A 26088-nucleotide genomic window follows, 5' to 3' on the forward strand; every position below is an offset into this window, starting at 1 on the left:
TGCAAACGTTGAAATAAAATATGAACTTCCCCCCTCAATAAAATAGCTGCTTTTGGGGGAGGGTTGAAAATAAAATAAACAGCATCAGTAGCAGCAATCATATCGCTGCCCTTACCTGCCTGCTCTTATACAAACTGGCAATAGTCTCATAAAAGATAATCATGTTATTTTTGTGCAGCTGCATACAGTGAGTGCCCTGAGAGTGAGACATATAATGGGATTTTAGGATGTATATAGGAGTCCTTTTAGCTTTCAGTTGTTTAGAGCTGGTTAATGGACGACTTGAAGAACCCCAGAAATCCATTTTCTCCCAGAGCTCTGCCTCACGCAACAGAATTGCTTTGCCAATTATTCATTTCCTGGCAGCTCTGTGCCTGCTGTCTGGGACAAGGACCCTGCACCTTTGGCTTTTGTTCTGCATCGTGAGGGTTAGCCTGCTGCTCATTTATTTGTTAGTGTCGGGTTTGAACCAACTTTTTGCAAAATGCTCTCTCGGCTTGCGTTTGGCTGTCGCAAGGCAAGGGTTGCAGAGATTTGTCCTGCATACAGAACTATTGTGGCAGAGGGGCTGGCAGCAGTCCTTCTGTGCAAGTTTGGTGCAGAATTGCTCTGCGGTGACCTTACTCCCAGGGAAGTGTGTGCATGGGATTCATGCTTTAGAGGCTTAGCAATCAGAAAGGTCCTTGCTTCGCATCTTACTTCTGCCACAAACTCGGTAGGGGCCCTCAAGTAGATTGCTAGCTCTCGGCCTCAGTCCTGCATCTGCAATATGGAGATAGCAATACTGGCCTACCTTAGAAGGTTGTTGTAAGGGGTAGAATAGGCTAGCAAGACACACTATGTGCTTGGAGCAACCAAATATGTGGCTAGATTTTACGTTGTGCCATTTTATTTTATTTTACTTGCTATTGTTTTGTTTTAGAGTGGTGTTTATCCTTGTATGGTTTATTTCACAGCTTTGAACTTTTGAAAAACAGTTACAAATTTTAAAAATAACGCACCACTTATTTTGATCGCGTAGCCGCTTCAAACTCGAGTTGTCCCTCTTTCTGTGAAATATTTAAAAATGTATTCTAATAGCAGGTATTTACAAAGAACTGAGTCCATGTTTAACTCTTCATTGGCTGGAAATAAATGATGAGATAAACTATATTTCATTTCCCCAAATGTAGTTGGTTGGTGGACAGAAAGAAATGAAACAGAACACACACCAACATCTAAGCATATAATAAACAAGGTGTTGGTTTTGTTTGGTTAGTGATGCAGAGAAGTAATTCATACTTCTCTTTATGGCAATTTACATCTTTCTACACACACACATATTTCCATTGTGTTGTTTCACAATGGACTGTTGTTGTTGCTGGGAATGCAATGAAAGCCCAGGAAATTACTCTACCTCCCAAAGGGCAGCTGTTGGTAGAAAGAAAACCTGAGGGTTGCAGAGCTTTGTTGTTCATGAATTGAAGCCTAGCAGGCTGTCATTAAAATCCACCCCCCAAAAGAGATATCGTCGTAAATGGCCTGTATAAAAACTGGCTCTGTGGTGGTAAGGTCAGCCCTTACCTCATGTCTGATGTGAACAGTGTGGCATCTTCTGCAGGTATGATGAATAAGTGCGTGTTGATTGCAAATGATCCTGTGGGGGAGTCCAGAGGCATGTAGATTTTGCAGTTGCAGAATAAGGCAGCTGTTGTTGAATCTCTTTTCCTGTGTTCATGTGGTTACAGAATAATAAGTGTTGTTTGACTGCTCCGAGCCTGGGAAGATAAGGCAGAAGCCAATACCTAGAGATGGTAACTTCCAGAAAGCCGTGAGTGGAGAAGCCCAAGTAGCCTTCACTCAGTGGAGAACAGAGATACCTATTTTTGTAAGATTACGTGCGTTGTAGTGTGAGAATACCCATGAAAGTATCGTTAGGCAGTCCTACACACCTGCAAGCCACTTCAGAGTTCAAAAATAGCAAACTGAAATCTCCATCTCCTTTTCATTGGCAGCTTCCTATGCTCTAGCTGTGCCACCAACCGTGCGTGACAAATGGTCATTTTGGCTCTCTGTGCTATGAATTGGTATCAAATTTACCTTGCATTAGAGCCTGCTGTCATGCTTTCATATTTCAGGACCTTAAAAAAAAAAGATGACGGTGTCAAGGATCTGCCTGAATCTCTTCCTCTTGGTGCTAGGTAGGATGAACTTCCCTTTTTATATTATTTTTACACTGCATACACTTGGGGCTCCAATGCTTTGGCCACCTCAGGAGAAGAGAAGACTCCCTGGAAACGACCCTGATGTTGGGAAAGATGGAGGGCACAAGGAGAAGGGGACGACAGAGGACGAGATAGTTCTGTTGCCTAGTAGTTGTGAGTGGAATAATTTTCTGCAAATATCCTCCGTATTTCCAACATAAAAGAATCAATGCTTGATTTGAGATGGAGTGTATTAGATGAACAGCTCTGAAACGGAGTACTTGTGTGTTTTGCTTTTAGCAGCCTTGCCTCAGATGACTTGGCAAGATTCTATCAACTCCTTGGAAGTGAAGTTATTAGAGTCACTACTGAATACCTATTCCCCATCCCTGATGCCCAGAAATGGAACCGGCCCCCTTGTGGTGGATGTCAACATAAAAATGTCCAACGTGCTTCAGGTGGTAGGTATAACAACTTATACCATGCTTGCAAACAAGGATTATACTAAAATACATATACTGTATATATGTTCATGTTCAAACTAATGTATGTTCAAACCACCCTGAGACCCATGGGTATAGGGTAAGGGGTATAGGGTATATGGGTAAGGGGATGCGGGTGGCGCTGTGGTCTAAACGACTGGGCCTCTTGGGCTTGCCGATCAGATGGTTCGAATCCCCGCGATGGGGTGAGCTCCCATTGCTCTGTCCCAGATCCTGCCAACCTAGCAGTTCAAAAGCACGTCAAAGTGCAAGTAGATAAATAGGTACCACTGTGGTGGGAAGGTAAATGACGTTTCCATGCGCTCTGGTTTCCGTCACAGTGTTCTGTTGCTCCAGAAGTGGTTTAGTCATGCTGGCCGCATGAGCTGGAAAGCTCTCTGTGGACCCACACCGGCTCCCTCAGCCTGAAAGCAAGTTGAGCGGTGCAACCCCATAGTCGCCTTTGACTGGACTTAACCGTCCAGGGGTCCAATAGGGCAGTATGATGATGATGATGATGAAGAAGAAACTGAATATAGATGCCTCCCAAGCTAGGGCTGTTATATGGAAGTGACAACAGAGTTTTTTGGCCAACATAAAAAGGCAGATTTTTTGGAACCATGTTTTCTTGAAAACTCTTGTATGAACTTTACAGTGTGTGTGTGTGTGTGTGTGTGTGTGTGTGTGTGCGCGCGCGCATGTATTTGTGTGTGTTTGACCTTGAATTGTTTATCCACCAGGACATCCTGAAATACACTATCTCATCTGTCCTCGTGCTCCATCAGGTAATGCTTAGTCTTTCTTATCAAAGAACTGGGAAGTAATAGGAGATAGAGAGGGCTCCACTCTTCACATTGTCTGCTCACATTTCCTGGTCAAATAATTAGCTTGATCATATCCATGGGATGCTGAAGTGAAACAGCTGGTGAGTGAAGCAGATTTTAGGTTTGAAAGGGTGGGTGAGTGGGGAAGGGGATACAGTCAAGATTAATGTTTCCTTTCACCGAAATTCTCAGTCATGGTATGCTGAACAGCTGTCCTGGAATGAGACAGAGTTCCCCTTCGCCACCATCACTGTGCCCTGGGATTCGGTGTGGACTCCTTCCCTCACAGTTCAAGAATCGTAAGTAGCCTTGAAAAATGTACACATGTGCCATACCACATGTTCCAAGGGTTTCTCCAGTCTCTGCTCCTGAAAAAGGCAGAGGACAAGGATAGGGACCCTGAAGCCCTCCTCCAGGTACGGTTGGACTGCAGCTCCCAATCAGCCCCAGCCAGCATGACTAATATTCTGGAATGCTGGGAACTGGAGTCCAGAAATAAACAGTAAATTGCAAGGACTCAGGCCAGGAGGAAGATGAATTTCAAGTAAGTCTTCAAAAGGTTTTATTTATGTAATGATAAGATGAATTCAAATAGGAATCATTTCCAGAATACTAGCGAGGCAAATAAAAATAGATTCCAGTGAAAAAATCCCAGGACAAGGCCCTGTTTCGACAATTCTTCATCACCAATGTTTTAATGGTCAGAGTGTACCAAGTATGTACATTCTGGAATTGATTCCTATTTGAATTCATCTCATTACATAAATAAAACCTTTTGAAGACTTACTTGAAATTCATCTTCCTCCTATTTCTGGACTTCACCGGGAACTGGAGTCCAGCATCACTGAAAGAGGGAATGTGGAAAGGAATAGGAAAATGTGAGAACGGCATCCAACACGGTATCAGACCCAAAGTCCCTGGGATGTTGCATATAGGTCCAGATGATGACAACCATCCCATTGCTTCCCTCCCGCAACCCGTGGCATCAGGTCCCCAGAGGTACGCTCCTTTGAAATGTACCCACCTGCCATGAATTTGTCCAATCCTTTTGTAAAGCACCCATCCCCTTGAAGGCAGAAACCTATACGGCCTTGCACACAGAATAATCTGACAAGGCGCCGTACCATCTCTCTCTTGGCCAATGCACCAACTGATAGGAGTAATTCTCCACAAACATAGAAGAGTGTAACATACCGGCAGATGGGAAACTTTAGCTAAGCATAAATTCCTTTTCTGGATTTCATTCCTCCCCATTGTGTATCTTCATGTTGCGATGTGTGAAGACAGGAACAGGGTCTGTTATTAAACTTTGGGTGAGGAGCTGGTCTAGTAACACAAAGCTGACCTTTTCATAGGAAGTTCATCCGCAGAGTGGTTGCCTCCCTTCACTCAGCTCTTCCTGTACCACCACCACCCCGGCTCATTTTTCTTATCCACCTGCCCAGGTGACCCAAACACTCACCTTGTGGGTGAGTTGCTAGTAGATGCCATTCTACATGTCAAAATAGCATCAGATGCCTTTGCAGCGAGCAAAGAAGGTCTGAGGATTCTCCACTGCTGCCCCCTTGTCTTATAGCTTCTTTTGCTTACCGAAGGTTTGAAGTGAAATGGAAGACAGAGTCGCCTCTTGTAGTGCTTCACAGTGATGGGAAAGTGGACTTCGCGCTCCCTCTGCGCATCGACAGCAACTGCAACTTTGATCTCCTATACTACCCACGAGACACCACTCGCTGCACTCTGAGCTTCTCCTCTCTAGCCAACACGGGTAAGTGAGATGCCTGCTTATGCTGGGCAATGCAAATGTCAGAATCTGGTAAATGTAGTGCAGAAGAAAATAGCCTGGCAAGACGGCTGGTTGAAAGGGTAACTAAAGAAAAGGTCGATTACTCATGGCAAACAAACCTATTCTACGTATAGTTGTTACAAGATGGAGCCAAGAAGTCTACAGAAGACCATGCTCATTCTGACTGAGCTAGGAGAAGTAGTAGGAAGAAAGCCTGAAAGGATGTGATCTACTTTAGGAAGTAGTTACCCAGTACTAAAAGTGAAGGAATCAGTGAGGAGAAAGGACAAATTGCCGCTCAGTTCAGGTGGAATGACTCTGTCCAGGAGTCCACTGGGGGACCAATGGGTCACTACTCCTCTCTCAATGGCTGCCTGTGTGGAGTCGTGGCATCCAATCCATGTTGGGGGGCGACTCCCCAGCACAAGTTTGACCCCACCAGGTTCCTATCAGGTAGCAGGCAGGCTGCCTGATGCAGGATACATGCCCAATGCCTTTGCCAAACCTACTCTTTCCTGGAATCAATAAAGCTGTGGCCTAATTCAACCCAGCAAACATGCGCTGGATTATGGAGAAAGCTAGAGAGTTCCAGAAAAGCGTCTACTTCTGCTTCATTGACTATGCAAAAGCCTTTGACTGTGTCGACCACAGCAAACTATGGCAAGTTCTTAAAGAAATGGGAGTGCCTGATCACCTCATCTGTCTCCTGAGAAATCTCTATGTGGGACAAGAAGCTACAGTTAGAACTGGATATGGAACAACTGAGTGGTTCAAAATTGGGAAAGGAGTACGACAAGGTTGTATATTGTCTCCCTGCTTATTTAACTTATATGCAGAATTCATCATGCGAAAGGCTGGACTAGATGAATCCCAAGCCGGAATTAAGATTGCCGGAAGAAATATCAACAACCTCAGATATGCAGATGACACAACCTTGATGGCAGAAAGCGAGGAGGAATTAAAGAACCTTTTAATGAGGGTGAAAGAGGAGAGCGCAAAATATGGTCTGAAGCTCAACAAAAAAAAAACCAAGATCATGGCCACTGGTCCCATCACCTCCTGGCAAATAGAAGGGGAAGAAATGGAGGCAGTGAGAGATTTCACCTTCTTGGGCTCCTTGATCACTGCAGATGGTGACAGCAGTCACGAAATTAAAAGACGCCTGCTTCTTGGGAGAAAAGCAATGACAAACCTAGACAGCATCTTAAAAAGCAGAGACATCACCTTGCCGACAAAGGTCCGTATAGTTAAAGCTATGGTTTTCCCAGTAGTGATGTATAGAAGTGAGAGCTGGACCATAAAGAAGGCTGATCGCCGAAGAATTGATGCTTTTGAATTGTGGTGCTGGAGGAGACTCTTGAGAGTCCCATGGACTGCAAGAAGATCAAACCTATCCATTCTTAAAGAAATCAGCCCTGAGTGCTCCCTGGAAGGACAGATCGTGAAGCTGAGGCTCCAATACTTTGGCCACCTCATGAGAAGAGAAGAATCCTTGGAAAAGACCCTGATGCTGGGAAAGATTGAGGGCACTAGGAGAAGGGGACGACAGAGGACGAGATGGTTGGACAGTGTTCTCGAGGCTACGAACATGAGTTTGACCAAACTGCGGGAGGCAGTGCAAGACAGGAGTGCCTGGCGTGCTATGGTCCATGGGGTCACGAAGAGTCGGACACGACTAAACGACTAAACAACAACAACAACCAGTCTCCTGTGTTATTCTTGTGGTCTTCCCTTCACCTGCCACCGCCATTATGCGCTTGTGCCGGCAATTACCAAGTCAAATAAGAGTCCCGTATGCCAACCCTCCAAGTATCCCTATTTCCAGGGAGTTCCCTGATTTAGAGAAGCCGTCCCAGTTTCTGATTTGATCCCGGAATATCCCCCTTTCCCTTAGGATGTCCCTATTTTCATTGGAGAAATGTTGGAGGGTATGGAGTTATCTGACCCCCGAGCTGTCTGAAGGCAATCCTGTAGAGGGAAGTTTTTAAAATAAAATATGTTTTATTATGTTTTTATGCCTGTTGGAAGCTGCACAGAGTGCTGGGGCAACCCAATAAGATGTGTGGGGTATAAATAGTACAATTATCATTATGGAATGGGACGTCCCTATTTTCCTCAGAGAAATGTTGGGGGGTATGCCCATGTGAGGTTTGCCTTAAGGGGAACATGTCTTGGGGTAGCCTGACTTTATGGTCTTAGGGGCTCTTTCCAACTTAGATGCAACTCCTATTGAAGGGAGCATAGATACTAGGCATATATTCATATTCTCACATCTCCTTTACATATTTAATCTATGCATATTAACATATTTTTATAGAACAGTATTTTTCCATGTATTCTTCAAAACAATCCCATTCTAGTTTTAAATTTTGATTTGTTTGGGATCTTATGGCTCCTGTTGGTTTTGCCAACTCTATGTATTCACTTATAAATCCATTCTTCTTTTGTGGGTATTGCCTTGCTTTTTCATTTGCTGGCTAGAACTATTCTAGCTGCTGCTGTGGCATATATATAAAAAAATCCTTTTCTTATTCTGTGGGATATCACTCCCTATTATGCCCAGTAGATATGCTGGGTTTTTTTTTCTATGGAAGTCCTGAGCATTTTTTTTACCTCATCATGTAAAACCCAGGTGGTTTTAATCTTTTCACATCTCCACCAAGCGTGGATCATTGTTCCTTCAGCTGCATTTCCAACTTACCGGTAAATTAGTTTGTGAATTTTTGTCAGTTTGGTTGGTTTCATGTACCACCTAAAGAACATTTTTATAAAGTTTTCTTTAATAGAGTAGCAGGCTGTGAAGTTAATATCTACTTGCCATAGCCTCTCCCACTGTAGATAGTGCTGCCGATGTCTTTTGGGCCCATTTTATCTGCACCTCCTTTACAAGTTCATCCTTCAGGTCCCACTCCAATAGGAAATCATACATTTTTGATAGAAGTTTCTTGTTATTTTTTAATAATATCAATTGGAATTTTGAATCTTCTTTACCAAAACCTATTTTGATATCTGATTTAAAGACACTATTCAACTGATGGTATTGGAGCCAATCACATACATGTTGCCTTAGCTCCCCGAATGATTTTAACTTTAATTGCCCTTGGTCTTCTGTTCTGTCATCAACTGTCTATACGAGGGCCAGTGTCTTTCCATATTCAGCTTTTTCACAGCATGTGCTTCCAATGGGGATAACCACCAAGGAGCTTGTGTCTATATGTGTGTTTAACTCTTTCAAGTCAATGAGCTGGAATTCAACGTCTCCATTCAAAACCAGATTCTGAATTTAAAGCGTGAATACCTTGTGACCGACGTGAAAGTCAGCAGCCTGAAGAATTTGCCACAGCCTTGCTTTGTAGTGATGGTAAGGAGATGAAATTGGACTATAACTCGGAGAAGGCATGCAAGGGGCTTCTCTGCTGGGTCCTGCCCTCTCATCTGATTGGGGCGCATGGGAATGTCACAATGCAGGGCCTCCCTGAAACATGTGTCTTCAGCCCTGCTGGTGAAGGCAAAGAAGGCAAGTGAGTCAGAGTGGGAGACGAGCTGCAGGGAATGCTCTTCTTGGAAATGTGAACTGTACTTGCGGCAGGGAACCTATGCTATTGGACTCGGACTCCCATCAGCCTCAGACAGCAAGGCCAATCAGTGGCCAGAGATGATGGGAGTTTTAGTCCAGTAACACCTGGAGAGACACAGGTTCCACACCCTGGATTTAAGGAGCATCTTTAGTTTGCTGCTGCAACATGGTTTTTATGTAGCATTTCAGAGGATTTAAAGCACTCTGCGTACATTTTTGTAATCCTTACAACTACCTTGTAAGGTAGGACTAGATCAGGGATGGAGAAACTGAAGCCCTCCAGTTGTTGTTGGACTCAAACTCCCATCAGCCCAAGCCACCTTGGTCAATGGTCAGGGGTGATGGGAATTGTATTTGAGCAGCGCCTGGCGAGTTGCAGGTTCCCCACCCCTGGTCTAGAAAAAGTTCACAGGGAGGGGGTTTCCAGTGCCCCCGAAGTCCGCTTTTAATGACAAGTGTTCACTTAAGAAGATTCAGTGCACCTTTGGGCGAACGTCTGCTTTTAGGTAACTTTGCTTCTTTCTACATTAATGGCCAGAAGGGCATGAATGATCAACTTGGGCAAGCGGCTTTTAAAATTTTGCTTGATTCCGCCAGTTCCACTTTAGATGCCGTTGTACCTGACAATAGTGGAAAGTGCCAAAGCTTGTGTTCTTCTTTTGGCATTTACTTATTAGTGGGAGGTTGATTAAATAAATGAATACAACGTATCCAAGCCACTTTGCCAACCAATGCTAATGTTTTGTGAAATGCTGAAAGGCTCAAATGCTCATTCCTTTCACCCACAAACCCTGACCTCTTTTCTAGGTGAACTTAGAAAACACAGGAATGCGAGTCATCCTCTCCGTAATTGTGCCAAGCATGGCACTTGTGGTAGCTGATCTCTGTGGCTTCCTTATCCCACTCAAAGAAAGGCTGGCATACATGATCACCTTGCTGTTGGCTTACCTGGTGTTCCACACCTCGCTCATTGGCTCCTTGCCAGGCTCGTCTTCCTGCAACCCACTGCTCAGTAAGTTGAATACGCCGGGAAAAACTTAGCAGCAAAACTGCAGGCGGAATCGTATTGCAAACCACACGGGGCTGTAGCCCAAAATAGCAGCCCTTGGCGCATTTCCCTTGACTTCTCTGCAATCTTGGCAACCAATTAGATGGAGGAACACACATTACGGAGTGCAGCTAGTGGGGGGTTTACTCCCCCCAAAAAAAACCTGATGTACCACAATGGACACAAAAGCTCCCCCCGGCAGCTTATTGGAGATCAGCGGAGATGCAATGGACAAACGCTGTCTCTTTTTCAGCAGGATGAGTAGCAGGATTAGGCCTTTCCCTCTCCTTCGGTGAAAAGCCAGGAGAACTTGATTTTCATCCCCTCCGTGGCAGGTGGGGAGGAGAGGGTGCACTCCCCTGCCCAGCACATGGGAATGAGCATGAGGATTGAGCCCTCCTGGTCACCTGAGGAGGGGGGCTGCATGGCTTCAGGGAGATTGCCAGGGACAGGGGAAGAGCACTGGCGAGCTGAAGACTCCTCAAGCTTCTCTTAGAGAAGCCAGCCATGATCAGTCTTGAGGTGCCAGACTTTATGGTAACCTTCCCTATCACACTGAAATACTACTCTTTATTTCTTTACTTACAATAGTCTTTCCTGTCAATTTTTTTTTAAAAAAGTGCCTTTGGTTATTTTTTGCTGGTTAAGTTCTGTGTTTTAGCTGCTGGGATTTGTTAAAGGGATTGGATATTGTTCAATTTTAGTGTGTTAGGGATTGTTTTGTTCTAATAGTTTTTGTAAGTCGCCTCGAGAGCTCACCCATGCTTCCTGTCATGCTGCATTTCTAGGCACAGGTCCATGCTTTTAAAGCATTGTGTCTGAGCACAAAAACCCCACTCTTTAATGCTGAATCTGAGCAAATGGCAATCCATGAGAAACCCGTATTCAGGATTAAAGAGCAGGTTTTCACAGGGAAAGTGCTGGGGCAAAATAAAAAACGCTCAGACATGGTGCTTTAAAGTTTGGACTTGTGCCTAGAAAGTGCAGGGCAAAAGGTAAGTGTGGATGAGCCCTGGGTTTCTTTAGGCAGACTTTTATTTATTTTTATTTTTAAAAGGAAGAAAGCATCAAGACAGAGTATAGTGAACTATAGGTCACAGAGATGGGAAGGAGAGTGTTCTTCCTATTGTGCAGTGCTTCCCCAAGCACTTGTTGTGAATAAGAAAAACAATGTGCTGGTTTAGTTAAGAGCTCCCCTCCCAGCACACATTTCTTCACCCTAACTCAGAATATTCTTCGTTGTGCCTCTGAGGCACACAGGAATGAGCCGGAGCGCTGTGGAACAAGACCCTAGATTGTCTTGATTAAGATTAATCAAATGGTTCTTACATCAAACGGCAATATCATTCCATTCACCATTTTACACACTGCATAGCTGCTTACAGAAAGGGAGGGCGGTGTGTGTGTGTGTGTGTGGGCATGTCTTCCTAGGAGATACATAAAATTGTAAGGCTGTCATTGTGCAGCTCTTGTGGGAGGATTTGTAGTGCCTTATCACAACTCTGGATTTGCATGGAGTCAGGGAAGGAGAGAGGAGCAAAAGGGAATGCTGCTTACATGGGCAGGAATACACACACACACACACACACACACACACACACACACACACACATCCCTTGCTTTTCAAACATGGTTGACTTTGTTGATGAATAAGAGACATTTGTTAGGATGAATCATAAAGCCATGACTCATATGCTCCTTCCCAGACCAGTTTTAATGGCTGTTACAAGCCTACAAAGTGAAGGTTTCTTTCTTTTCCACACGCATGCACATGGCCAAACTAAATATATTAATAGAGATAGGCAGAAGGTCGATCTGGTTCTACTGATGAATCTTTGGGTGATTTGTGGTGTATTGACAAGGAGTCTGACTCCCTATTGTTTAAGAATAATAGCAACAAAATGTCACCAATAATCTGAGATTCATGCATTGTAGGAGATCAGACTTGATGACCCATGGGGACCCTTCCAACACTATAATTATATTATTCTGCTCTATGACACCCCCACTACCTATCCTAAATGATATTGCTGAAATGAAGAAAGTTTAGGGTAACTGGGTATGGATTTTTGTATCAAAGAACCAGGAGCTCTGTCCAGTTCTGGAACTTAGAGAAGCAAATTCCTGGGGTCAGAATTATTTAATTCTAAGTGTACACCATTTTGCAACAGGCAGTGGTAGGTAGATCCTGACATTCTAATACAGGGGCAGGCAATCTAAGGCCCGTGGGCCACAAGGGGGTCGTTTAACCAGCCCACAAGCTGCCCCCAAACCGAGCTGCCCGCTTGGCGAGTCCCCCGCACGCTGCTTTAAACCGGCACGGGGGACTCACTTCCGTGGCACCGAAAATTGACGTCGAAAATCATGGGCGTGTGCGATCCGGCCCACAGAGGGATCTCCGCTGGAGTGAACCAGCCCAGGCGAGGTAAACCTTGCCGACCCCTGTTCTAATAGAATACAACGGGCAAAACTGAAAGTCTGTCTGCCCCTGATGCTAAACACATCATCAATGTCCTTTTACAAAATTTAAGCGGGCCTGTGTGAGTGTGATTCAGGCCTTAGCTATTCCTACAATGGGGCGGGGGGGGGGGACACATGAGAATGATGTGTTTAACAACATGTTTGGCATACACATGGGTCAGGGATGGGGAACCTCTGGCCCTCCAGATGTTGTTAGACTCCAACTCCCAGCAGCTTCCTCTTTGAATGGCCAATAGTCAGGAAGATGGTAGTTGTAAAGCAACAGCTGGGGGGGGCACAGGTTCCCCCTCTCTGGTTTAGGCTGATGAATGGTAGGAATGAGTGGCGCAAGTAAGCAACTGTCAATACAGGTGGAACTCAATTCCACTTATTGCTCAACTTCATCATTTTCTGATACTGCCAAAACACTTGCTCATTCTCTCTGAAACACTATTCTTTATTGTTCCTGTTTCTGCAATGAATGACCCTATAAGGATTGCCTTCATTGTGTGGCTCTTCAAACCTGTCACTTTTTTGTTCCCTGTGCCTGGTTCTCTTGCCCTTTGCAGTACAGTACAAAAACCTTTCCCTCATCTTTTGAAATCACTTCATGCTTTTCCTCTGCTCAATCTTTTAGCTCTGCCTTGTTTTCTTCATCCTGGCTGAAATCTCTTGGTTAAGCCTCAGCTCACACTACTATAAAGAATTCCTTACTTTACAGCACATTTTCACTAAGGAATGTAATGCCGTCAAAAGAGTGATCACAAAGACCAAATATCAAGGCCAAGCAGGCAGCTCCAGCCCTCCTTTCTGGCAATCCAAGTAAAAATAATGTTTTGTAAAAACGATGGTTTCACTGGAAATTATGTGGATGCTTATTTTGAGTTTTTCAGTCCATGTCTGCTTGTTTCCCTCTGGCATTCTACAGCTTTGCTAAACAATTTTTGAAGTCAGTTGTTTAGAACAATTATCCAATGATTTGCTCAACAGCTGTGCAATTAATTTCCTCTTTTTTCTAAACTCCAGGTTATTACTACATCAGTCTCCTGGTGTTACTATTCCTTAGCACAATTGAGACTGTTTTGGTGACAAAGTTGGTTACTGACAAGAGTAATCTGTGGCTGAATTGTGGATGTCAGCGGGGAAAGGCAAAGGCTACCACTATGCTACCTAAAGACCAAAGCAATAATCCAGAACATACAAAAGATCCTGGGATAAGCGGTAGGTGCTAACGGGAAATACAACAGAATGGCATTCCCCAAGCAAGGTGACTAGTAGCAAGCCACATTTCAGTATGTGCCTTTCCCCAACATGGGGAACTCAACTCCCATCAGCTCCAGCCAGTATTTCACCAGGCTGGGGAAAGCTGGTCTTAACAATACAACATCCTGATGCAGGCAAGCCTCTGGATCCACTGAAGGCTTTGTGGCAGGAAGATGGTGTAGTGCCAAAGAATGATTGAAAAGAAACATAAGTGTAATTAATTGCTAGCGGGGCCACCCCACTCTCTCCCAAACTCTGCTATGGTGTTGCAACAGAAAGGTGGTTCTGAATATCAAGAGATGGACAGCTGCAGCAACATGAGAGCTGTGTCAACAACACACCCTTGAAGCCTTAAGGCAGGAAAACTCTGTCCCAGTTTTGTCCTCCCTCGCACCCAGGCAAGCATCTATCCTGCGGAGAAAAGAACCCACTTAAAGTACAAGACCTTCTTTATTCAGAATTTAACAAGCCCAATCATTTTCTGAATTCTGATCAGAGGCAAAATGCATTTGTTGCAGAATCTGGGCCCAAACAAACACCAGTGCTTAGGAAAGGGGTTTGTATCGACACTAGAAATAAGAATGTATTGAATCTATCGAAGGGGTTTGAATTCAAATTAATCAAATGCCAGCTGTTTATTTTCTCAAAATCCATCAATAATACTTCAAATGTACCTTTCAACAGCATCTCGGGTTCTGCTTATTTTGTTTTCTGCGGCAATCACCCGAAAGGGTTTGCATAAGAGATCACTTGAATACTGATACTCAAGTGCTTTGGTCATATGAAGCTTGCAAGCTGAGCATTCATTCAGCTTGTCTTTCTCCTTTACCTTGCAGACTGTGGGACAACTGAAGAGTCATCGCATCTCAAGCAAGCTTCTGCCCATGTGGACAGGCTCTTCTTCACCATCTACTTGGGACTGGTTGTTGTGTTTCATCTCCTGTTTGCAGCACTCTATCTCTTTTGGAATTGCGAATCTGGGAAGCCTCCAGGAGAAGGCTATTTAGATGGAATCAAATGGGAACAAAAATAATGGTGCCACCCTTAAAGCTGTGTAAAGCCTTGCTTTGTACTAAGTTATGCATATTTGCCAATCCTCTATCTGCATAATTTGCTTTGATCTAAAGATTTAATGGAAAATGGAGTGCATTCAGCAGTCTTCCAAGAGATGCATTTTGTGCCTTCAGATCATTCTCTGAACTGATTAAATTTTTAAAAGGAAGAAGAATACATTGAAAATAGTATTTTAGATGTGACACAAATGATTGCTTTTCCCTAAAAAATGTTTAAGAGTTTTCCCAGTTCATGTATGTTGCAGAGCAAATGTTCTCCAGTACAGTAGATGCTTTACCCTGATACTATTTTGTGGGCAGGTGAAAACCTTTTCATTTTGTTGGAGGTCTGGGGATTAGTGGAGATATTATATATTTTTGTTTTGTGGTACTATTTTTCTATTGTGTATAGGTTAGGTTTATTTGCATTTTTGAATTACTGTCAATCATTTTATCAATCGAAACAATGAGTGATACCCAGTTGTGTCTGCCCACTTTTGCAACAGAGTTCTGCTCACGCAACAGGGCTTCCTTTTCTTCACTTCTCTCCTGCAACCCTTTGTCTGTCCACCAAATATGCTTTGGAGAGTTGTGGTGGCACTGTTTGGAGCAGGTTTAGGGATGTGTGCAGGTCTGCAGGAGGGAAATATAGGAAGGGGAAATTCATTCACCTGCAATTGATAAATATTGCACATAAACAACTACAGAGCAGTAGGCGGGGCTACCCTGCTCCTAGAAAGCCCAGGTAGTTTACACTCACCTGTCTGATAATGTATTGCTGCTACCAGCATCGTACAATTACTGAAATGTGGCTCTCCAATTACACCTAGATTAACCTTTGTGTGTACTATTCCTCTTTCCCTCGGATCTGCATTTTACAATAAAAGGAAGTGTAGAATTACTAATGCACAAAAAGAAAAGGAGTACAGGTGATGCCTTTCATTGCTGCTACGATAAAACAACCAGATGGATTAAGGGAATAACATTCAGTCTTAGTTCACCTGCCCAAAAGACAACAGAAGAGACATTACTCAGGAACTAGCTAAAACAAATACAGTACTGAGAGAAGAGTAAAGGTGCAAGGTACATGCAGGTGGAAAGCCAGAACTGTACCAAATCCTAGTTATCTGGCTCACAAACACACATTCACCACTTGCTGCATGTGCTGCACTTGCTACAAATTGCATGTGTGAATGGGACCAGAGATCAAGCACTGCAAAAAGAACCTGTTTACCACCTCAGGCACAGTGCATTTCAATGGAGTCTGATCATATCTTCAGCTGTGAGTATTCAACAACGCATGACTCAAGCAGTGAGCATCCGCCATATGAACTGGCCTAGCAAAGTCCAATCGGAGTCTTGCAAGAAGCAGACATGCAAATGGGAATAAAAGGTAGGGGTCACTAGTAAGAAAACCAAATGGTGGAGGGTAACCTACCATCAAGAAACAAATGCTGAGTTTTTAATAATATTGAACACAGGAGCTGTTAAACTAAGTGTTAAATAGCTAAAGCGGCTTTCTATTTGTCCTAACTTTTCGGATCTTGGTTAGGTGAGGAAAAAATTGGTTGTGTCAAGGGAATTGTGAAAGTCTACAATGAGTACAAGCAGGTCATCCAGACTTCCTAGCAATGCTTTGAGAATATGGCACACTTCCTCATGCTTTCTCACAAGTTTGTTTCTAGCTCAATAGGCCTAGATAATAACTATTCTCAGATAATGCTAGAGAAACAGTCCTAAAACTTTAAGTAGGAAAATCAGACCTCTGTTAAAAATGCCTCAAGTGTTGTTGCAATCTGTGCCCGTACTGCAATTTAGAAAAATCAATTGCCTGGATTGCAATTCTTTTAGAAGCAGAACACTGTGATCCAGTGGTTGAAAAGTAACAATCCAATATATCTGCAGGTATCTTTGGAAGATGCACTACCATTACCACTGAAAAACACTCAAAAGCTGCAGGGAATAGCTACGAGACCTTTCCAGCTCTTTACTGAGTGCCATTAAGATAACCAACATGTAACAGTTATTATTTCAAATCTTCAGGCACTCTGGAGTGACTGCACTGCAAGGAAGGCTTTTGAAAGGAATGATGCTCTTGAATCTACCACTGAAAAATTACACTTTGAAGCTAGGGGCTCTAATTGAAGTGGAAATCCATAGAGATAGTTTTCGGGTCCCTTCCAACTGTACAATTCTATGATGTAGAGATCCCCAAATGGCTAACAGTGCAATTCAATACCTTTCGAGCAGTACAAGTAAATATACTATCAGATACATCTTAAGGCATGTCTGCATTTGGCTACATATGTTCTGTGCCAAGCCAGCACAAAATGCCTTTCTGCTTTCCAACTCTGGAATGCCCTCCCCAAAGTAGTACAATGCCCAGAGTACAATGTTGCCAGGTTCAGGATAAAACGTGGTGTGGGCAGGTGGAGCGCTGGCATTTGAAAGCATTAAGTTGCCTCAATCTGCTTTTAGTTTCTCTATTATCTGATTGCCTCCCCATTGCTAAGTTATTATGAAAGATGTTACCGTGTTGCTTTTATGCTAATATCTCTTTGTACACTGTCCTGGAATCCATTAGAGGAAGAGCAGCTTAGAAAATTTTTAAATAAATACACCCAAGTCTTACTTGTCCCTAGAGGAGAAGGGAATGAAAAAAGAGACCAAGATACACGGTCAGCACTAGATCCTCTGACACTATATCAGACCTTATGTCAGGAAAATTTCCACTGAACTTTCTGTCTCACTGATAAAATGCTGAACCAGGCATGGAAGAGATTATTGCAACCGTCATGAAAAAGGGGAAGGTACCCATTACCCTATTTTCTTGCCAATTATTGGCCTTTCGGGATACTTATCTACCATTTACATATCCACTGGTAGTACTCAATAAGTGATTTCCCCCTTTCCTTCTGGGAATTATTCACATTTCAACAGATTTCACATTTCGACAGAGCATACAAGGAAAGAGAGCAAGAACCTCTAGATTAAAAAAAAGAAATAAAGAAACTGAGCCAGAATAACTCAACAGAGCGGACTCTGCAAGGGCTTGATTAAGCTGGGTAAGCCTGCAGATACTTGATGGCCTTTCTTGATTTTTCTTTATTGGGCTGGCTGTACCAGGTGACCTCCAGACAATTAGCTACCATTTCAGTCTGACCATCTCTGTAGACATTTTAAATAATTTGAGGCTTCGCTGTATTTTGTGAGTGGCAGCATCTTTCCACTTATAGCACCATGCCACCTACAAGTAGATTTTTTTGTTTGTGGATAACTGTTTGTTGGTGTTTGTATGTTCCTTGTACTTTGAAACTAAATTTTAAAAAATTAAAAAAGGAAAACTAGGGATAGGTGGGTCTTAAGCTTACATAGGAATGGCCAGGGCAGTGCCTCTGAAGGAGAAACTAGCTCATCCTTAAGCTATAGGTTCCACTTGTGTGCACACTATACAGAAGGATTTAGCCCTGTGCAGACAAGAGAATTCTATACATATTACTAGTATCTTAGGAACACTTACCCGCCAAGCAAGATTTCAACCAATGATCTTGGAAGAAGTAAGAGACAACCCGTAAACCATGTTATTAGGAATTTATAAATTTGATAAATACAAGCATAACTCATGGCCATCATACTGGGCTGAGAAAGTACTGAGACATACAGGCAGGGAGGTCATGCTGATGTGTCGAACAGTTTCTCAATCATCTCTCCCACCTGCTCCACCCTGTATTTAATGTATTTCTCGGGGTTCTTGGTAAAGGGTACATTGCCATACCTGCCAAGGGAAAAGCAAGGGGGGGGGAAAGGTGTGACAAGCATGGACAGGATTTCTCACTTCGCAATTCCCCTCCCCTTCTTCACCAGATGCCAAAACAACATGCAGTGGGCAGGATTCAACTAACTAGTCCCACTAACGAAAGCCTGTGCAAGAACATTTGCTGGTGCAATGGGGCTTTCCATCTTCCTCTCCCATGTGCCCCCTGAAAGTGGCTTGGGGACAAAGGTGACAAAACCTCCAACTGAACTGACAGAACAATCAACACTGCATTATGTTGAATTTCCCCAATCTATTCAATTCCAGTGAAGTTATACAATTGCTACAAGCGGTCGAAGATCTGTTATACAGCAAGGCTGAAGAGAAAAAGAATTGCTGTGTTTATTCTGAGTGCTGGGAGTTTAATGTGATCCAGGCTGAGCTACAACTACATACATTTGGTGCACAAAATGCTGGCTTCCTGATCCACCTACAATCAAATGTTGCTAGCTACTTGGTTACACAGACAAAAACCCACAAAGGAGTGGCAACTATACTAACTCTCCTCACCATCTTTCTCCCATAACAACTGCCTAGGCAAATCCTTTCTTCCAAAAATGAGGAAAGGAGTTAACCTGTGGCCCGTTGGTGTTGGAAGTGGAGGAGCCTTTCCAACTCCAACAAGTGCTCTGGGCTGCTTATAGAGCCAGAAGACGTATTATACCCGTCCTTCTGCTTAGATCCCCAGCTTAGAAAGTTGCTTGTACATTATGCTTCATAACTTTCTTTCTAGAAGAGCTAGAGACTTTTTTCCAAAAAAAGAAAAGAAAGCTCAGAGTCAATTGTTCCTGTTCAGGTGTGCCAATGTTGGCCTTCACAGGTGGCAGGTTGGTAACCTCTACCCTTATGGTCAGAATCCATTTATTTCAATTGGGGGTGTAGGAGAAGAAAAGAGTGGGAAAAAAATGCAACAAGCTAAAATACTAAATTCAACAATGGCAATTCATAGTCACGTTTCAAAGGTATCCTCTCAATGCATACTAATAACTTGGGGGCCCTCAGACACCGGGGGGAAGGGCTAATTCTGCACATATCTATAAAACCATCACAGACAATGATAGTTTTCAAAATAGGAACACAGGAACACAATTTTCAAAGCCCATGAAAACTCTCTGAACAAAGACATATTTGTGGGTCAAATAATTACCTGCTTAGTAAGGCAGAATAGGTCTCTAGCACAATATTTTTCTGGGTTTTCCGGATTTTGTCCCTCTGTTCTGTGTCAGGGATGGCCCAAGCCTTCTGGATTTTACACAGCTCCTCCAGACAATCATTAAAACCCTTTCCCAGAGAGATGATAATGTTAAGCATGCATTTGGTTCTGAAGAGCAGTTGGAAAAGTAAACACAATGGGTGCAAAGACAAGAACAAGAACATCTGTCTAGGCGCCGATCACCAATTACCTTAAACCGATCCTTGATGGCCTGTCTCTCTTTGTCTTTGAGCTGTGGGAGATTGAGAAAAGGAGCTCTTCTGGTTATTTCGTCTTCTCAGACTATTTGTTCCAGGGCTGATATTCTAATACTTCTTGATTAATTGGGAGCACTTAGCTTCATACTGGGCCCTATACATTCATAATTTTATACAGGCCTTACAGACATGTACTCAGTTAACACTCAATGAGTATTTATGCTTTTGGTATAGTGTAATGGCATGTCAATAAAGCTGCTCCCCACACTTCTGTTTGAGCACTATAGACAGGAATCTAAGAGTTTTCCCAGCACAAAGCAGGCAATATTTCCCTCTGGCAACCACCACACTCAAAGAACTAGTGTCAGTTATCCATGCCCAGGTTACTTTCACTGCAATGCTCTCTATGTGGGGCTGCCTTGGAAAATAGTACAGTAACTTCATTTATGCAAAACGCTAGAGCCCGATTATCTGGAGAGGATAACTCTGATCTTATGCCCTTTTTTTCTGGGATTGATTTACAGTGCTGAAGTTGACCTTTAAAGCCTTCGGCAGTTTAGGACCAGATTACCCGAGAAACCACTTGTGCCCATATGAACCTGTCTGGCCTTTAAGATTGATCTTGCTGGCCCTGTTCTCTGTCCTGTCTACTGTGGTGGTGCCTGTGAAATATCATCTCATGAGAGATCTGTAGGCAGTTAGCAAGGACTTCTTTATTCCAGCTGGCTTTTAATGCATACTGCATATAAGCATTTCATGTGTCATTGATTTTTAAAAAATCTTTGATGATGGGACAAGATCTGGATCATCACAAATTTGGAGTGGTGGCTTGTTTTCCTGGATGACACAGTCCTGCCAAAATAGCCTTCCTCACAAAGCTGATAAGAGCCTCAGGAGGGAACACTAAACACATTCAATACCATGAATAGTTTGCCTCTAATGTGATTTCTACAACAAACTCTTATATAGGTGTGTATGTGTGTAATATACGTCCTCATTTTCCAACACAGAAAGCTTCTTCTGAAGTGTTCTCACCTTGACTCCAGGTTGGACGACAGGCAAGTTTCTGTCCAAGAAAGAGTCAGTTACTTTCAACCAGCTGAAACAGACATAAAGAAGAGAAAGCAACATGGGTGTGATTGCCACACAAACAAATGAATAAAATAAGTGACAAATTACAAATGCATGTGCTATATACGCTCCAATATATAGGGGGTCCAAATAGGGGGTCCGGACCTTTATCACAGCATGTTGGCTTCAAACATGGATCTGTCTGTACATCCAGGGCTCAAAAGGGTACCGGTATGTGCTTTTAAGCAGCTTGTGTTATTTTGGCATTAAGTGATACAGAAATTAAGTAAGAATAATATTTGTTAGGCTGCTCTAGGGGTACGAAAATGGATCTGACCAGTGGGCTGCATCTTGACATTCTCCAGCACCTGCAGGCTGTCGGAGAACCAGCCGACTCTTAGGTGCGAGGAAATCATGAGACGAGAGTCAAGAGTTTCAGATAGAGAGCATGAGCAGAGTGCGCTGACTGCCTCTCAGCCTCAGCTCCTTTATTAAGGATCCTTTCCTCGTAAAATACATTAACCTTTAACTTATACATGACTCATGCAAACAAGGAAGATGTGTAAACAGACAGGCTGGCGCCAGTGGTCCTGTGGTCCTGTGGTAAATCACTTGATTGATTACCCCCCAATAAACCTGTGCCTTACACAGAGAACTCCACCCGCACACCCCCACAGCAGGCCATTCTGACAAGTGAGCATCACCATGGCATCAGATGAAGCATTTTGCTTTGCCTTGCCTTGACAGTCTGAAATCACAGAATCTTAAAAGTTGGAAGGGACCCAAGGGTCTCCTAGTCCAAGCCCCTGCCATGCAGGAATCTCAGCTAAAGCATCCATGACAGAAAGCCATCCAGCTTCTGCTAAAAACCTCAAGGGAAATCAAACCCTTTGGGCAAAGGTACAGGAAGTTGGCAGGCACCAATGATCAGCAGCACCCGGAAAACGCTCTTGAAACAGGGCTTCATGTCTTTATGTGCCCCATATATGATATCAGATACAGAGTAGGTAGGCACAGCTTGGAAACATTCTGCTGAAGTGTGAAGCTGTATATAAAAAAAATAATTTTAAAAGACCAGAGACGGGGTATTAGGATCAAGGCTGGCTTTTGCCAACTCAGTTCCTTGAAGCCCACTACAACTTGGGACAGGAAGGCTTGTGGTACTAGCTGATGTCTGGATCTCAGGACTAGCATGTTAACACAGCCAGGTTGCTCCTTATAAAAATGAAGCTTTCAGTTCAGCTCACCTCCTGAATACCTATTTCATATGGAAAGGCAGCCGCTTAGCTGCTTATCAATCTGCATATGTATAGATAGCCAGCACCTTTTCAATTAAACATATCTAAGTGCCATCCATTCACATGTTGGTTTCCCATCTCATCAGCAAAACTAACCTTTGGCAAATACTGGAAAGAGCAATGTACCCTACTGCATGCAAGCTGTAGTAATGAAATTTGTTGCTGAGTCAGAACTGCGATCTATGCCAATTATTTTTACTTGAATAACATTTCCAAGAAGGGCAAATTGCCTTCTCCAACTTCATAATGTTTTACTGAAAGGCCTCTTCACATAGACAATGATTACAGGTTATTTATAGTGCTGAGGTCCTCCTGACTCTAATGGGAAAGGGGCAGGCACATTCTTCTGACCTGCGCTGGTATGCAGTGATTTGCTGCTCAATGTGTTCTCTATAAGATTTTTCCGCATTCTTCTGTGTCACAGCCACCAACTGAATTAGCTCAGACCTAGGAGGAAGAACAAGGACAAGCAGTGCTAGATGAACAATGAGGTCACAAGGCATTAGCACCTTTCTGAGGATAGAGTTTCAAGTTTTTCAAAACAGATGCTTAGTCCACCTGCAGTTTTAAGTTGAAACAGGGCCCCACAAATGTTGGCTAGCCTTGATAGCTAGCCAACGCAACTATGGGGGTAAGTACCCACTCCTTCTTGCGCAAGCTTTGAGCTTATAGCTGACATTCTGTGACTAATAAATGACTGGAAAGCAACAATCCGTCTCACTGCATTTCAAGCCTCAGCACCAGGACAGAAAGACTCCCCTCCTAGTGGCAAGAGTCTTGTTAGCACAAAGATGGAAGAATGAGGAAATCCCAACGAAAGAACAAGGGCAAGAAAAACTGGTGAGTTATGCGGAGTTGGCAAAGATGACATACAAACTACATGATGACAACCCTGACTTCAAAGAAGAATGGGAACTTTTTACAAACTATTAAAAAAGACAACAAAAGGATTTGGACTCCTTGGCAGGTTTTGAATAAACATCCACAATTTATTATTAGAACATATGATAGATAAGGTAATGATATGTACAATTTTATAACATGCAGAAAACAATATGTACAAACAAATCAGAGATAGGAGCTGAGGGAAGTCCTTAGAGGGTGGAGGAGGGAGGGGTGAGAGGAGGAAAAGGGGGGAATTATAATTGGCTATGTTATTGGTAATTTGTATTGTTTAAAAATTCTTTTTCTCCAATAAAAATATTTTAAAAAAGAAAAGAAAGAAAGAAAGACTCCCCCTCCTTCTTCCAAGCCTAGACCCAGCATTTCAATAACAGGCAGCTGTTGCTCAGGATCAAACCCCAAAACACTTCCCTCCCCTCATTCTTCTGCAGAGCACTAGCAGCAAAGATGAGATATAGGATGGGATAGCATAGCCATAGACTGATGTTGAATTGCTAAGGGCTTTTCCCTGCACTGTGTTTTATGGATAGGTTTGCCTGCAAGCTCTGGGTGCATGTAAAATGTTGTTTATTTATATATTACATCTCTATATTGCCCTTCCTCTCACAGGAGGCCAGACCTGTGAAGTTACAGCTTCTAGCCAGATCTTGGGGAAATGAGCAGAACCAGAAGTTAACAAGCCAGCATAGGCATGCATGTGTACTAGACTCTCAACAGACATACCTTAACCCTTTGTCCTCCAAACCCTGGGGATCAAAGCAATCTAAGAGGTGGTGGTGCCGGGAGATGGAAAAGGAGCCCTTGTCTGGGTGGCCTCCATCAGTGGCAATTTTAAGATGAAAGTGAAGCAATAGCAACAAGGGCTATTGGAGCTCATGGTCAGAGAGGCACTAGGGATTAAGAGCAGCTGTTGGGGATGTAGAACTAATAGGTGTTGTGTTCACATTTAAAAATTGAAATACTGTATAAGGCTCTGCGGCTTAGAAATATTAAGCACTCTGACAAAGGTAAAAAGGTAAAGGACCCCTGGATGGTTAAGTCCAGTCAAGGGCTACTTTGGGGTGTGGCACTCATATTGCTTTTCAGGCCGAGTGAGTTGGCGTTTGTCTGCAGAAAGCTTTCCAGGGCATGTGGCAGTATAACTTAATCGCTTCTGGCGCAACAGAACACCATGATGGAAGCCAGAAAGCATGGAAACGACGTTTAGCTTCCCGCTGCAGTGGTACCTATTTATCTACTTGCACTGGTATGCTTTTGAACTGCTAGATTGGCAGGAGCTGGGACGGAACAATGGGAGCTAACCCCATCGCACGGACTCGAACTGCCAACCTCCCAATCGGCAAGCCCAAGAGGCTCAGTGATTTAGACCACAGTGCCATCTGCTGTCATACTCTGACAAAGCTGATTGCTAGGCTAGTGGTTACGAAGATTTCACCACCATAATTACAAGGACAGACCAGCTGGAATTTTCACTTTCCCCTATAATGACTGGAATTCCTCACTTTCTATGTGCCAACTGGGTTTGTGTGACCAAACATACTATGGTCCTCTCTGATGGCAGTGTGCTTTGTGCCACCCATTGGTACACCATAATCTGGATGACCACCAACTTAATTGTATTATTGTATGCATAGTCAGGTAGAAATATTTAAACATATAAACGCTTGAGTACTGAGTAGTGGACTAGATCATCTGCAGGAATGTAAAACTGCAAAGGGCTTACATTAATAGTTATGCGTCTGAGTAGCTGCTCTTGAGTCACGCAAAGCAACCAGCAGTAAATTATTTCTTAGATTTATTGGGAAGTGCTCTCCAAAACAAGAGCCTTTCGGCTGACAAGATGAAAGAGCCTGATGCAATCACAGCCCTTTTGGCTGCTTTTATTTTCCATTCTTTTGTGTAAGACATTGGTTACAGTAGGAATGACAGACATCAAAGGGCCCTTTCTGAAGGGGAGCAAAGCATGAGGGAAGCAGAAAAACCGGAGTACAAAATGTGCTCTGCCAGGGAGTTAATGAAAGAACCTAATAAGCACAAATTCAGCTATAGTGGCAGAAATTCCAGTCTTCCAGCACATACATAAACAATATCCAAGTACTTACTTTTCAAGGGACTTCAGGATGTAATTGTAGTTGTTAAGCAGGAAGATGGCACTTAAAGATTCCTCATAAACCTTGGATTTACTGAGAAGGTTTAGTTGCAAGTTGCCCAGCACTTTGCCTTAACAGAAAGGATGCATGAGTAGGAGACAAGGAGACCACTGTAAAGATCTTAAGTAGATTACCTATGCCACTTAGCTAGCTGGCTAAATTCTAACCAATTTATATAACACAAAGTCTCTGTGAAGGTGCTTCTTTGAAGATCTTGGCATCCAGTATGAGATAACCAACATTGATGCCACTTGCAGCTGAAGTATATATTTAGCGGTCATCCTAATCCCCCTTTTTATACAAAATTTGCACACAGTTTATAGGATGTTTGTTATTCTGAACTTCCCACTGCCGTCATTCTCATCATTTTTCTTATGGAAAAGAAGTCCAAGATTTGTTTGTTTTTAAATCATTATTTGTTGTGCAAGATTGCAGCAGTGCTATTTATCACAATGTACCCACTTGCTTTGCAATGTGTTATAAAGGTGCACTCTTAATACACCAACAACATATACTGGAACCTACATAAACGCATAAGATATCTACAGAAAGGTGCAAAGTTTGAATTAACAAAAAAAATCACACATTATTGAAATGCCGTCTTTTATATATATTTTTCCTTGAAACAGGGAACTAATCTCCATTTCATAGACTGCTTACTATTTTGGCAGGAGCAGCAATTGCAGCCCAGCATGGCTGCGGGTAAACGGGGGTGGGGTGGGGATCCTTCCTGCACAACTGGTTGGCATCAGTCTCCGCCTCAGCTGAAT

General features: G+C 43.2%; 2 protein-coding genes across 13 annotated transcripts in view; one reads left to right on the forward strand and one right to left on the reverse strand.

Moving 5' to 3' along the window:
- Positions 1-2062: 2062 nt before the first annotated feature.
- Positions 2063-19637, forward strand: ZACN (zinc activated ion channel). Its single transcript, XM_088661585.1, has 10 exons — positions 2063-2180; positions 2484-2644; positions 3406-3450; positions 3682-3788; positions 5085-5254; positions 8509-8633; positions 9657-9861; positions 13384-13578; positions 14457-16065; positions 18537-19637. Exons 1-9 carry the CDS (start codon positions 2135-2137, stop codon positions 14651-14653), a joined length of 1251 nt encoding a protein of 416 aa, XP_088517711.1. The 5' UTR covers positions 2063-2134; the 3' UTR covers positions 14654-16065; positions 18537-19637.
- The window catches only part of EXOC7 (exocyst complex component 7), a 33418-nt gene continuing 25579 nt past the window's right edge, over positions 18250-26088 (reverse strand). For all 12 annotated transcript variants that reach the window (XM_035104532.3, XM_088661584.1, XM_035104528.3 and 9 more), the window contains 6 exons: positions 25271-25388; positions 22617-22712; positions 20932-20995; positions 19890-19931; positions 19634-19767; positions 18250-18447 (listed from right to left, as the gene is read on the reverse strand). In XM_035104532.3, coding sequence (XP_034960423.1) covers positions 18345-18447; positions 19634-19767; positions 19890-19931; positions 20932-20995; positions 22617-22712; positions 25271-25388 — 557 coding nt within the window. In that variant the 3' untranslated portion in view covers positions 18250-18344. The remainder of the gene's footprint in view (positions 18448-19633; positions 19768-19889; positions 19932-20931; positions 20996-22616; positions 22713-25270; positions 25389-26088) is intronic.

The sequence above is a fragment of the Zootoca vivipara genome, chromosome 2 (genome assembly GCF_965207765.1).
Source record: "Zootoca vivipara chromosome 2, rZooViv2.hap1.1, whole genome shotgun sequence".
Lineage (NCBI taxonomy): Eukaryota > Metazoa > Chordata > Lepidosauria > Squamata > Lacertidae > Zootoca > Zootoca vivipara.